Source organism: Desmodus rotundus, chromosome 1 (genome assembly GCF_022682495.2).
Source record: "Desmodus rotundus isolate HL8 chromosome 1, HLdesRot8A.1, whole genome shotgun sequence".
In the NCBI taxonomy this organism is placed as follows: Eukaryota; Metazoa; Chordata; class Mammalia; order Chiroptera; family Phyllostomidae; genus Desmodus; species Desmodus rotundus.
The window spans coordinates 184,944,123-184,956,645 of record NC_071387.1 but is presented as its reverse complement, the minus strand read 5'-3'; the positions used below and the strand labels follow the sequence as shown (position 1 = coordinate 184,956,645).

At 40.8% G+C, this 12,523-nt stretch overlaps 1 protein-coding gene across 4 annotated transcripts in view; it reads left to right on the top strand.

Annotated features, from left to right (window-relative positions):
- The window catches only part of CTNND2 (catenin delta 2), an 822,756-nt gene that overhangs the window by 769,425 nt on the left and 40,808 nt on the right, over window positions 1-12,523 (top strand). For all 4 annotated transcript variants that reach the window (XM_053913918.1, XM_053913908.2, XM_053913912.2 and 1 more), the window contains 2 exons: window positions 6,839-7,049; window positions 12,364-12,448. In XM_053913918.1, the coding sequence (XP_053769893.1) occupies window positions 6,839-7,049; window positions 12,364-12,448 (296 nt within the window). The remainder of the gene's footprint in view (window positions 1-6,838; window positions 7,050-12,363; window positions 12,449-12,523) is intronic.

The following is a 12,523-nucleotide window of genomic DNA, read 5'->3' as shown; positions in this document are numbered from 1 at the left end:
GCAAGGGATCCTCAAGATTATAAGCAGATTTCTCAGCAGACACTCTGGAGGCCAGAAGGCACCGGGCTGTATTTTCAAAGTGCTAAACTGTAACCAAGAATCTTCTGTTTGGCCAAAGGGTCCTTCAGAAGTAAATAAACAATTAAGACATTCCTAAGTAAACAAAAGCTGAGGGAGTTTGTTATCACTTGACCAGGCCTGCAGGTAGAGGGAATTCCACAGTTCGAAATAAAGGACAGTAACTAGGAGCCATATAAGGAAATATTTCTCTCAGTAAACGTCAATGCATGGGTAATCATAAACGCTCGTATTATTGTAAGAACAGTCTAACTCCACTTTTTGTTTTCTCCATGATATTAGAGAATAATGCATTTTTTTAAATTATTAGTCTAAAAGCTAGTATTATTGTAACTTTGGTTGGTAACTCTACATTTTGTTTTCTACATAATTTAAGAGACTGATGCATAAAAAACAATTGTTGCATGTTTTTGTATACACAACAAAGATTAATTTTGTGACATCCATAATTGAAAGGGGTAGGGATGGAGCTACAACAGCAGAGTTTTCGTATGTGACTGAAGTTTAGTTGGGATAAATTTAAACTGAGTGCTATAACTTTAGGATATTAAATGTAATCCCTATGGTAACCACAAAGAAAATAGCTATAGAACACACACCAAAGGAAATGAGTAGGGAATTAAAATATTTCACTAAAAAAAAAATAATAAACACAAAAGAGACAGTAATGCAGGAAATCTGGGACAAAAATAATACAAAGTATATAGAAAACAAATAGCAAAATAACACAGGTAAGTCCCTCCTTATGAATAATTATTTTAAGTATAAACAGATTATATTTATTTCAATGAGTTTGGTTCTGTTTCATTTTGCTTTCTGTTGTTGATTTATTTGCTTTATATTCCGCATGTAAGTTACACCATACAGGATTTATCTTTACTTATCATAACACCCTTTGGGTCTATCCATGCTGTCACAAGTGGCAAGATTTCATTCTTTATCATTGTTAAGTGATATAACACATCTTCTTTATCCATTCCTCTGTCGATGGACTCCTAGGCTGCGTTCATGTCTTGGCTGTTATTAAGTAATACTGCAATGAAAAAGCGAAAAGGAATAAGAGCTACAAACTTCCAGTTATAAAATAAATGCCATGGAATATAATGTACCACACAGGGAATGTAGTTAGTGGTATTGTAGTATTGTAACTTTGGGTGGTGGCAGATGGACTTATCATCATGACCACTTTCTAAGGTACATAAATGTTTAATCAGTTTGCTGACACCTTAAACTAAGAATCTAAGAATATCATAAGAATTAATTTTTAAAATATATGCAAATGGATTAAACTCTCCGATCAAAAGACAGAGATCAGCAGAATAGACTTTAAAAAAAAATGATTCAACTTTTTGCTACAAGAGACTCTTTTGTAAGAAAGGATATTTGTACACCCACATTTATAGTAGTGTTTCAATAGCCAAAACGAGGAAGCAACTCCAGTGTCCACCAACAGATGAGTGGAGAAGCAAAATGTGGTATATACACATGATGGAATATTAGCCTTGAAAAGGGAAATTCTGATGTGTTTCAGTATGGATGAAGCTTGAGGATGTTATGCTAAATGAAATGATCAGTCACATAAAGACATAGATACTGTATTCTGCTTGTATGAGGTACTTTGCGTAGTCAGAACCATAGAGATAGAAAGTTGAGTGTTGGCTGTTAGGGGATGGGGCGGGGAGCCAAAGTTTAAGTGGTCCAGCGTTTCAGTTTGGCAAGATGAAGAGTTCTGGAGCTGGATAGCGGTGGTTGCACAAAATGAACTTAACATCGCTGAACTGTACCCTTGACATGGATAAGATGGTAAATTTTATGTTGCGTGAATTTGAACACAATAAAAATTTGATGGAAAAAAAAAAGTAAATTTAGGGCACCTCAGCAAAAAATCACAGGCAAGTTCTAGCAGCTCCAGAAACGGAAGAGCTAAGTAAAGAGCTGCCAGGACCTCAGAGACGTAGGAGCCACGGTGTTCCTGACCCAGAGCTGCAAACAGTCCAGCTGACATTTTTTTTAATGTCTTTTTTCTAAAGTTGGTTTGAGAGATTGGAGTTTATAACAACGCATCACAAAGACCAGCTATTCAGAGGACTCTATCAATGATCCAAAGAGATAATAATCGGTGTAGGAAGGGACTCAGGTGACTTGTTTGTTGTCTGCCACCTTACAGAGCACAGGTGGTTAGTCCATAAAACCGCTACTCAATATCGCGGCTGCCACTGGGGAAACCACGTGGTAGTGAACAAATCAATACCGAAATAGACATAGAAACAAAGTCATAAGCAAACAACACAGAAGCAGACACAGTCAGCAAAAGCAAAGCTCTGTTACCCACCATGAAATTCTCGCCAGCTCCTGCCTGTACAGGAGCTCGGCAAGGAGTGCCCGTGTTGGGCCACAGTTTGTTGGGTCTCCTGGGTCTATGTGGACACCTCCATGTGCTCAACAACCTAAACAGAAGACTTCCTGAAAGAAGCATCACAAAGGGGAAATTGTTCTTACTTGAAATGTAAACACATGCAGGGAGGAAAGCGTGGCAAAAGTGCAAGGTTACTGTTCATCTATCACTGATGGAAAGAGTAGGGGTTTTTTTACACAATGATAATATCTCCATAGTCTTCTCATGTCAGTGTTGCAAATGTCAGAAATGAAGTTTTTCCATTAGAGACTAATAACTTAGAAGAAATGGTCCAAAGATTCATTTCTGTTGGGAATTTGAGCAAAACAGAGGGACCTATTGGTTGGTGGTGGCGAGTTTTCTTTTTCATCTCAGGGAGAACATGCTTTTCTTTTGTGACATGACTTCCTGACAGGGTAATGGGAAGCACATTGATTCCTAGTGAAGGCAGGGCCACACAGCCACTTTATTGTCACAAATCTAGGTGTCTTTTCAACCTAAGGAGCTGCTTTCTTCTCTGATGGGGTTTTGCTGGGTGGTTCATCCATAAGATGTTTACTAACTGTGCATGTTTTTCTTTGTGTGAAAAAATAAAATAGAAATCCAGTTTGTCCATTTTATTATTAAACTTTAGAATTCACTTGCATTTCACCAGCCATCTCATTGTCCCAGCTAGAAATTTCTCAGTTCTCTTTCTCTCCATTACCCCCAACTTTTCCCTGGACCCCAAACCTCGTTAGCCGAATCTTAGGAATCTCGGTCACAGGTGCTTTGCTGTTCCTGACCACCCACCCCCGCCCCCCGTGGCCAACACTTTGTAGTTACAAGTCTGTGTTGTTTTCATCCTGAAATATTACAGTCACCTGTTCAGTGGTTTTATCAGCATGAATCACACCCTGACTTTTGGTCTGTGTCATATCATTTACTTATTTTTAAACCAAATTATATCCAGAAGAAGGGGAGGGGTAGTCTTCAGTCTGCCCTGGTAGCTGGTGCCACTGCCACTTTTGTGGGCCTTGGAAATTCATTCTAAGACAGGGAGCTCCTCGGCCTCATGCCAGCCTCAACCAAAGAGTGAGGCCTGTGCTCTCATGATCTCCTAGTATCCACGTAGTGTCCCCGCGCATTACAAGGGCACTGCTGAGCTCTAGTGTCTTTAGTGGCCCTGGCCCCATGCCGAGCCTCCAACTTCTCCTCTGGGCTGGTGAAAAGATAGCTCCCTTGTGGTACAGTCACTCCCCTTCTTTGCCCAAGAACAATTTAATCTCCATCCCTTTCTCTGTTTGAAACCAAAACAAACAAACAAAAATTGAATCACCTTGATGGTGTTAGGCTGTGAAAATTCAAGTTCGGCTCACCTGCCTTACAACTTTTTCTCATCGCCACTGTGACCAAGCAAGAGAATTGGCTCCAAAAGGTAATTACCTACTTTCACATCAGAAGAAGAAATCTCAGACCTCAAACGTCAGACCAAAAGCCTGGCTGAGGTGTGGTGGGAACGGGACAAGATTTTTTTATTAGGTAACAAGATTAACTTTGTTACTCTTTCTATTGTTTAGAAACTTAGGGGATAATGTAAATATGGGACATAGGACAATTGTAGGCACAAGCTACCACGAGTTGTTATGCGTATAATTACAAAAGACACTCAGAGAGAGAGCTCTGTTGTCAAGAAAAAAAACTGCTTCTTCTACTTTAGTCTCATTATTCTGAAACCTTTCTTGATGCACAAGGGTCTTTGTTGTAAAATATTCTGTGGTTCCCCCCCCCCGATCTATAGAACAAATCCCAGATGTCCACCTCTCACTTCAAGCCTTCCATGACAACTCAGTTTGATGTAATTTCTCCAAACTCCGGTTATTAGCGTGTCACTCAAGGTCACCTGTGGCCATAATATGTTTCTTATTTTCTCTATCCCCCCCCCAATAAGCCTCACAGTTTCTAAACCCAAGAAAAAACTAAAAAGCTATTCTTGCTACCCAAATTTCACATGAAGATAGGATTCAAGTGTGAAAAGACAGCTTTTCTCAGCAACATAATCAAGAACTAAAACAATTGTATGCCTGTAAAAGAATTAACAGATTTTGCCCAGCGGTCTTCTGTCCTTTGGGATCATTTTACTTGATTTGTTTCTCCACTTGGATGGTCAAAATATAGACTAAAAGGTATCCTTCCAAGTAGGCTAATAAATAGACTAAGTGAAAAATCTCTAACTGCTTAGTAAAATGCCAGTGACCTATATTGGAAATAATAGAAATAAACTCATTCAAATGGGTTTCCTCGAAGGGCCGTAGGAGATTGTATATGGCAGTGGCTTCTGCTGTGTTCCATGCCATGGAGCACATGGAAAATGACGGTGTTCTTGCAGCACACTGGGGGCTGTTCTTCGTGGGGGGAGTGACTGTCCCTGCCACCTGAATGGAACTGGGACACCTTGTATCTCATTAAGGCCTCACCAGTTAGAAAGCCATGAAGGATGAAACCGCATCTTCAAATTTATCTGCTGTCATTTAAAAAATGATGATAACAACAAAAAGTTTTAAATGCTTCAGCCGAATCCTCTTCCTGTCCTCATTTTTGCTTTCAACCTTGATGATGTCCAAGGTCATAAAACCAGTCTTCCATATGCTGTCAGGAGTGCGAATGCCCCTGTATGCACAATAACGGGAATAGTTTCCTGATTCCTTCCTCCATCACTTCCCTTGTGAAGAAAAAGGAAAAAGAACCCATCCATCTTCTAGCTTCTGTGGAACTCAGGTTTGTCTTCAGTGGCTTGTGGGGGTTAATGAACTGATAAGTCACCAGCATGCTGAGCTCAACAAAGTAAATGTTAGCCCAAGCTGAGTATGATTTAACGACAAATAAAGCAACTTGCTCAGAGGACTGCCCATGTACGAAGGGTCTTCTCCAAACTATCGTAAGTGCCGTCATTAGAAACAGATACGCTGCATTTTAGAGTCTTCAGGCAAACCATTCTTGTCACACATTCTCAGATGTCACAAAGAGAATGAAGACACTTGCCTATTTCAGTAACTTAGATATCAGCATTTTGGGGTTCAAGCTAAAATAAGCCACCTATACATAGATAGGATAAGAGCAGATACCCAAATTGTAAGTACCTATGTTTTATTTATTCCTGCATGAAATTAAGATATCATTGCCTCCTCCCAAGGGGCTCCCTCTCCTATCCCCAGGCATCAAGCACCAGAAAATTTAACAGCTGAAAGAGGCTATCCTTCACAGACATGCATGGAGGGTAAAATATTTCAAATAGTGTTTAGGTGCTAGCTAAATATGGGTAATAGGGGATGAAAGACAAGGAACAGATTTAACTTTGGACATGTACCAGTTTCATCTGAAAATTTCAAGAACAGCCAACTTTGCTACAGGCACTCGTTCACTTAGTTCCAGAAGTAAGTTCATGGAACAGAATTGGAAGCTGCAGGTGGGATGCATTCATTGTCTTGCAGGGCTGTTGGTAATGCCTAAAGTGCTTTGTAAACAAGAAGTACTCCATAAAGATGTCACTGCAAGTACCTTTATCATTGGGAGTCACAAGATTATTAATGATAAAGTGAATGAAGAAAGCAAAGTTGGACTTCATTTTATTTTCACGTGAAGAAAAACACATCAAATTAAGAGATGTTCGATGGTAGATCCATACAATGAAATCCTATCACTGAGACAAGCAGATCATCCATCCAATTACTCTAGGTCAAAGGACACCTAGTTGTGTATTATTTGTAACGCTTCTCTCCCTCGCTTCAAATGTTTCGCTTTGCTTCACAGGGGCCAGAACACAGAAGTTATATAGAAGATCATGCTCTCCACATATGTGTGTTTTGACTCTTGTTATATAATACAGGTCCCAACATAGCTTCCGTCAAAGCGTTTTTGAGGTTGTGTTACAATTATCATGTTTTCTGGACTTCTGTGAACACCAAGTGGGAAACTACTGATTGTTCACATCAACTGAGTCCTGCATCCTCAGTAATCCTTGTGTGTTAAATACTTTATACATATGTACTGATTTAACCTTTACAACAGTCTTGTGAGATGTATACCATTATTGTCCTTGCTTATAAGTGTAAAAAGCTGAGGTTTAGAGGCAATGAAATAACTTGCCCAGAGGTTCGATCCCACGTCCACCTGGAACTCAAGCCCCTACATTCACCATGAGGAGATACTGCGTTGTGTGTGTGTGGTCACAGTTACCCAATGGAAAGCAGTCAGTGACAGGAAAACAGACAACATTGCACGAATCTTGCTCTTGTGTTTCTTTTTCTCCCCTATGCCCACTTCTCTCTCTACTCTTTTCCTCCATTTGGACCTCATTTCAACGCTTCCCTTTATGTTTTTCCAAAGGCAAATATGCCATGCGAGACCTGGTCCACAGGCTTCCGGGCGGGAACAACAGCAACAATGCAGCGAGCAAGGCCATGTCGGACGACACAGTGACAGCCGTCTGCTGCACCCTACACGAAGTGATCACCAAGAACATGGAGAACGCCAAGGCCTTACGGGATGCGGGCGGCATCGAGAAGTTGGTTGGCATCTCCAAAAGCAAAGGAGATAAGTAAGTCAGATGGTGACTTCACCATAGAATGTGTATTGGCAGAATGGCTTCTAAGTGTGCCCCACGGCCCCTGGTTATGGGTAACACTATTGAATGTCACTGAAAGCATTTGTCTCTGCTAATCAAGAGAAGAAAAACAGTCCAGTCTTCCTCACCAGAGTGGAAGCTGGTCTTACCGGTGATTTCAATTTGACTAAGAACTCATGACTTGGTTGACTTCTGTGATATTGGTAAGGTAGACTTGACAATCCGGCATGCGTACACTAGTGTGTTCCTCCAGCACAGGAGAAACAACCAGCTTGACCTGGATGCGGGAAGGCACTCTGTGGTACTTTTCCTCTGTGGTTGCAGGTCCAAGTGTTGATGAGGCATCTACATCCTTTTGCTCTTTGCCTCTGCAGCTCTGCATAGCGTGTCATCATGCGGGGCGGGTAGGGGGAGAAAACAGAGTGTGATGGAGTCAGTACCCATCCAGCACCCTCCCTTGCTAGGTGTGCATTCGGGGCAAAGTATTTAATTTAACATGTCACTGTGCCTATACTACTGTCCAATCGAAAACTGAGGGAGGAGCTGTCATAATATACAGCCTGGAAAAAATGATGGTAAAGTCTTAAAAGAATGCATGGAACTATCCCAGGTGGAGGGGAGAGTGGTGAGGAAGGAAGGAGTCCATGCAGGTGGGGTACAGCGGGAAGGCTCCACGTAAAAGCAGCTGCACCGCCACAAACCGGGATGCCCCCAGCCTGATTTGAGAATCAGTGGCATCTCACGGTATGTGACTAAAAAGTGTCTTCACAAGCCAGAGTGTCAGTGTATCAGAGCTGCCAATTTTACAGAAACATTCACTAAACTCAATTAAATTTCTCCTCCTGGAAGTCCCTCAATGGAATCAAGTAAGATTACAAGGGTAAACCTTTGGTTATTAAGGGCCTGCTCCTTGCCTCTTCATCCCTGACCCCCTCCCCGTTCCTTTACATCTAAATGCTAATAATTTATCTTTGGTTATTAAAGGCTGTGAGAGATGCACTTTGAGACTTTTTGAAAATTCTCTTGTTATTTCATTTAATTCAGGATATTACCATTGTATTCTAAAAGAAGTTTCAGCGCTTATGTTTAAGCACCCTGAGACCTCCCAATAGTTTCAGTCAACAGTTCACTATTAGGATTTCCATGCTTTTCGGCATCAAGCAGAGAAGCCCCATAGGACTCCAATAACTGTGCAGTATAGTTGACTTGAATGATGCCTTATGATATTGTGCTTACAGTAAAGTGCTGTTCTGCACAGGCAGTAAACCACATGGTTTTCTCCTTTATACAGCTTCAGCAGACCTTTGGAGTCTCTCATTAAAATGCTTACCTGTTTTGAATATTAAGGACTTAATATGTTAATGCTTTTATAAGCAAATATACATACACACACAATAAAACCACAGTCCACAAAAACGCTCTGACATATTTGTCTGTAATCACACGACATTCAAAGATTAAAGCATTTTCTCTGAATTGCAAGAAAATAGTTTGGGGGGTGCTTTGGCATGTATTAATTCCCTCCAACTGAGTGGGCACCCTAATGCATTAAGCATCACTAATTGGGCTTTGAAGAGACGAGATGCTTTTATCAGTCCTACAGTTGAAGAAAGTTATTTGTTGAAACTAAAAAATCATTTGAGGAAAACATGTATGAAATAGTGTAGCTCCTCATTACCAATCCAGAAAACGGTCCTGGTAGGTCAGGTCCACTCTCGATTATTGGCGATGGGAACTTTCTTTCACTGTAGATGATCCCACAAATGCTCTTTAATTGGACGGAATTTCTGTATGGAATAGTCACTTGTTGCATCTCATTGTTCCTTTGTCTCCCCTCCCCCCTGCAATGTTAACAGTGTATTTACGTGTTTAGTAAGAAGTGTTGAACTGAATGGAGTCAAGCATCTTCCCAGTTATAGTCGGTTTCATCAACTCTTTCATGTAGTTTATCTCTTTCTTATATATGAGCAACTTGGGGGGTCAAACAGGTTTTTAGAGCTGCAGATAGCCTCACCTCCCACCTATATTTGGTTAGTACTTCTCACTGCTCTTAACATGAATCCAGAATGATTGCTCTGGATCCTAGCACCAAACTCACCATTTATCATTCAACTCTGTTATGACAATAGTCAGGGAAACATGCCTCTGGCTTTCTAGACATGTTTTAATAAAATAAAATTCTTTATTGAAAGCAGAATTTTTGGAATCGGGGGTGATTTTATCATTGGAAAAGGGAGGAATATCAATTTACCCTAGTTGATAAAATGCTTGAAAATCTTTCCTCCTTAAATAGTCCCTTAAAAAGTATTTATAGAAATAAATATAATTCAAACCTAGTTTTTAAGTTTACCATGGCATGGGAAAACACAGATAAAAAATGGGCCTTGCTGTGGTCCTGCATTTTACATATCTGTATGTTTTATTTCTTAAATATGCCATGATATTAATGAGTCATACTGTCAAGGTGCCAGTCACAGTCTGTTTGAGCCGCACGCATGCTGTGTCTTGTTAACACAACCAGAGAGTGGCGTTCTGGGTTCCTGCTGCGGGAATGGCGGTGTCGAACACCCACAATCCACCGCACCAACGGATATCTTCAGCCACCCCTAATTCGACAACTCTGGTGAAGAGCAAAAATTGTATAAATGTTAAGGACTCTTGTAGGAGTCAGGTATTTATCATTTGAAGTCCTGATAACTTATATTATCCTGTTCACATTATTTGAAACACCCATTATGGGCATTCTGTTGCATCCATCTGTTTCAAAAGTGCATTTGGTTTTTTTCTAATTTTAACAGTTACATAGCAAATAATGTTGCATGTGGCACTGCATTTTGTCATAAGACAGAAAAGCCATTAACAGGCTCAACGGTTACTTGTCAGTAAGGAACTGTATGTTGTGGATGAGGTTATAATCGCTTGTCCCATTAAAAACACTCAATTGTTCACGTCCTTCAATCAATAGTCATAGTTTTTCAAGTAGAAGTTGCTATGGTACCAGTCTAGTGATGGATTAAAATTAAAGGCTAAAAAGAAACAATGTTTCTTTGACCTTCGCATGTTATTATAACACTGAGCTGTATTGGCATTTTAATTGAAAGTTTAAAACCTGCTATCCATTACACATTCACAGTCTCTGTTTTGTAACTAAGGAAGAAGTAGAAACGAAAAATTACACTGTGTCAGAGAGATTTTTTGCATACTTAATACGATGGGCAAAAGTAGGTTTGCAGTTGTTCAAATGGAAAAATGTATAATACAAGAATAAATAATAATACAAGAATAAACTCTGCGTTTCACATTCTGATAAATGTAAACCTACTTTTGCCCACCCTTGTATGTTTCAACTGCATTATCACTCCCTGAATATTACTGTGTGTTTTCCTACAGTTTTTGATTATTGACCTGGATAAATGTCTAGCCAACAATGGTAAAATACAGCAAAACATAGCACTTTATCTTGGCTCAGCATTGGTTGTATAAGATTAAAATGTACCTGTATCTGTATCTGGGAAAAGATCTAAAAGTCTCTGCCTTTAAGTCAAAGGGATTTAATATTACATTTGCAGCGTGGTATAGCACAAATCACAAAATCATTCGGCAACCACCCATTTTAGTCAAGAGAAAACATACCTGTTACTTAAATATAACTCATCTTTTATAAAGAAAAAAATGGAATTTATAAGAACTCTAGAGTTTTTTAAAAGTATGTGATATAACAAATAAATTTCTAACACAGCCAAAGCTGAATTCCATCTCAGGAACAATAATAGAAAGAGTGACAGTTACTGCTACCAGTAAATAAATGGAGGAAGAAACCTCAGTTGGTCTAAATTACAAACGTGGGGATCCAGGAAAATAACGCATGAAATCAAACCGACCGTGTGTGAGCAGCCCATAATCTCACTACAAAGTGCTCGTCCTCACAACACCCCTTTCCTCCGGCTCTCAGATCCAGCCTCGGCTTGATCCCATCTAATCATCTGCTCACTTTCTAATATTTCAAAGGCCATTTTATTTGAAAGGCATTTTTGGTTTCAGTACAGATATGCTCTGTCCGAGTACCAGTGGGCCACTGGCCCCCAGGTCAGCTTCAGGGGTGGACTTCACTTTGGAGTCTTCGGGGGCAGCTCTGTCCTGTGTAACTCTGGGAGTCACCACCCAGATAGACCGGGGTCAGCAAACCAGGGCCCACGGGCCAGATCCTGCCCACCACCTGCTTTTCGAAATTACACTTGATTGGAACACAGCCACATCATTCATTTATGTATGATTTATGACTCCTTTCAAGCTGCAATGGCAGAGTTCAGTAGCTGCAACCGAAATCATATGGCCCCAAAGCAAAGAATATTTATTACATGACCCTTTATAGAAAAAGTGTGCCAGCCCCTGATACGGGCCTGATGTCGATAGCAGCTGCTAGACTTGGGCAGCTGCTTGTGCAACCAGCCTGCTAGAATGAAGAATCTACAAGTAGCTAATAGTTTCTGCTCCCCACTAGTCTATGTGACTTCCAAGAATTTGATAGAATTACATCAACACAGATTTATTGGTCTAGTGTAGAGATACAGATTGGCACTGAACCAAAAGGCAAAATATTTAGCTATAACTTCACAGAGATTTCAAAGCCATTACTCAAAATTAAAAAAAAAAAATGGTAAGAACCACCAGTCCAAAGGTTTATGTCACCTTAGCTTCTCCCTGTGGCCCACAGGATGGGACTGTGGCTGTCTGAAGGGTTTTACTACAGAGGCTTTTCTCTCCGTCTGTGGACACACGCATGTGTGGACATGTCTGCCTGCACTGCCAGTCTCTTGTCCTTGGCACCAGCAGCAGATGAAGAGCAAGTCCTCTCAATCACGCAGGTGTGCAGGGCGAACACGGGGTATGCTCTGATGCTTCAGCGGAGAAAATGAGTATCTTTGTCCATCCTACTGCTTGGGGGTTGCACAACGCTGTGTGAAACCCCTGATTCTGGCCCTTCCTAATTGCTGTTTTTCTCTCCTGTTCCATTCTGTAGCCCAATGCTAAATCTGCATTCTCACTGAATGCACTACTCTTCTGTTTGCATTTTGCACATTCTTTTCCAGATTATGATGCACTCCTGTCTCTTGCCCTCAGGGACGTGTTGATGAGAATGAATTTGGAGACTGTGGACAGTCAATCCCTTGTCATCCCCAGGCTGGGAGGAACAGAGCTAGAAAGCCAGGAGGATGCTTATCCATGCCTTTTCCTGACAAGTTGGTGTCCACTCACCATCTTGCATGTCCTGTCTTTTCTTTTCCAGACATTCTCCGAAAGTGGTCAAGGCCGCATCTCAGGTCCTAAACAGCATGTGGCAGTACCGAGACCTGAGGAGTCTCTACAAAAAGGTAAGGCTCCCTTTACCATGTCGCTCATGAGCGACACACAGGCCCTCAGCCAAAAGACACAGTAGCTGGTCACAA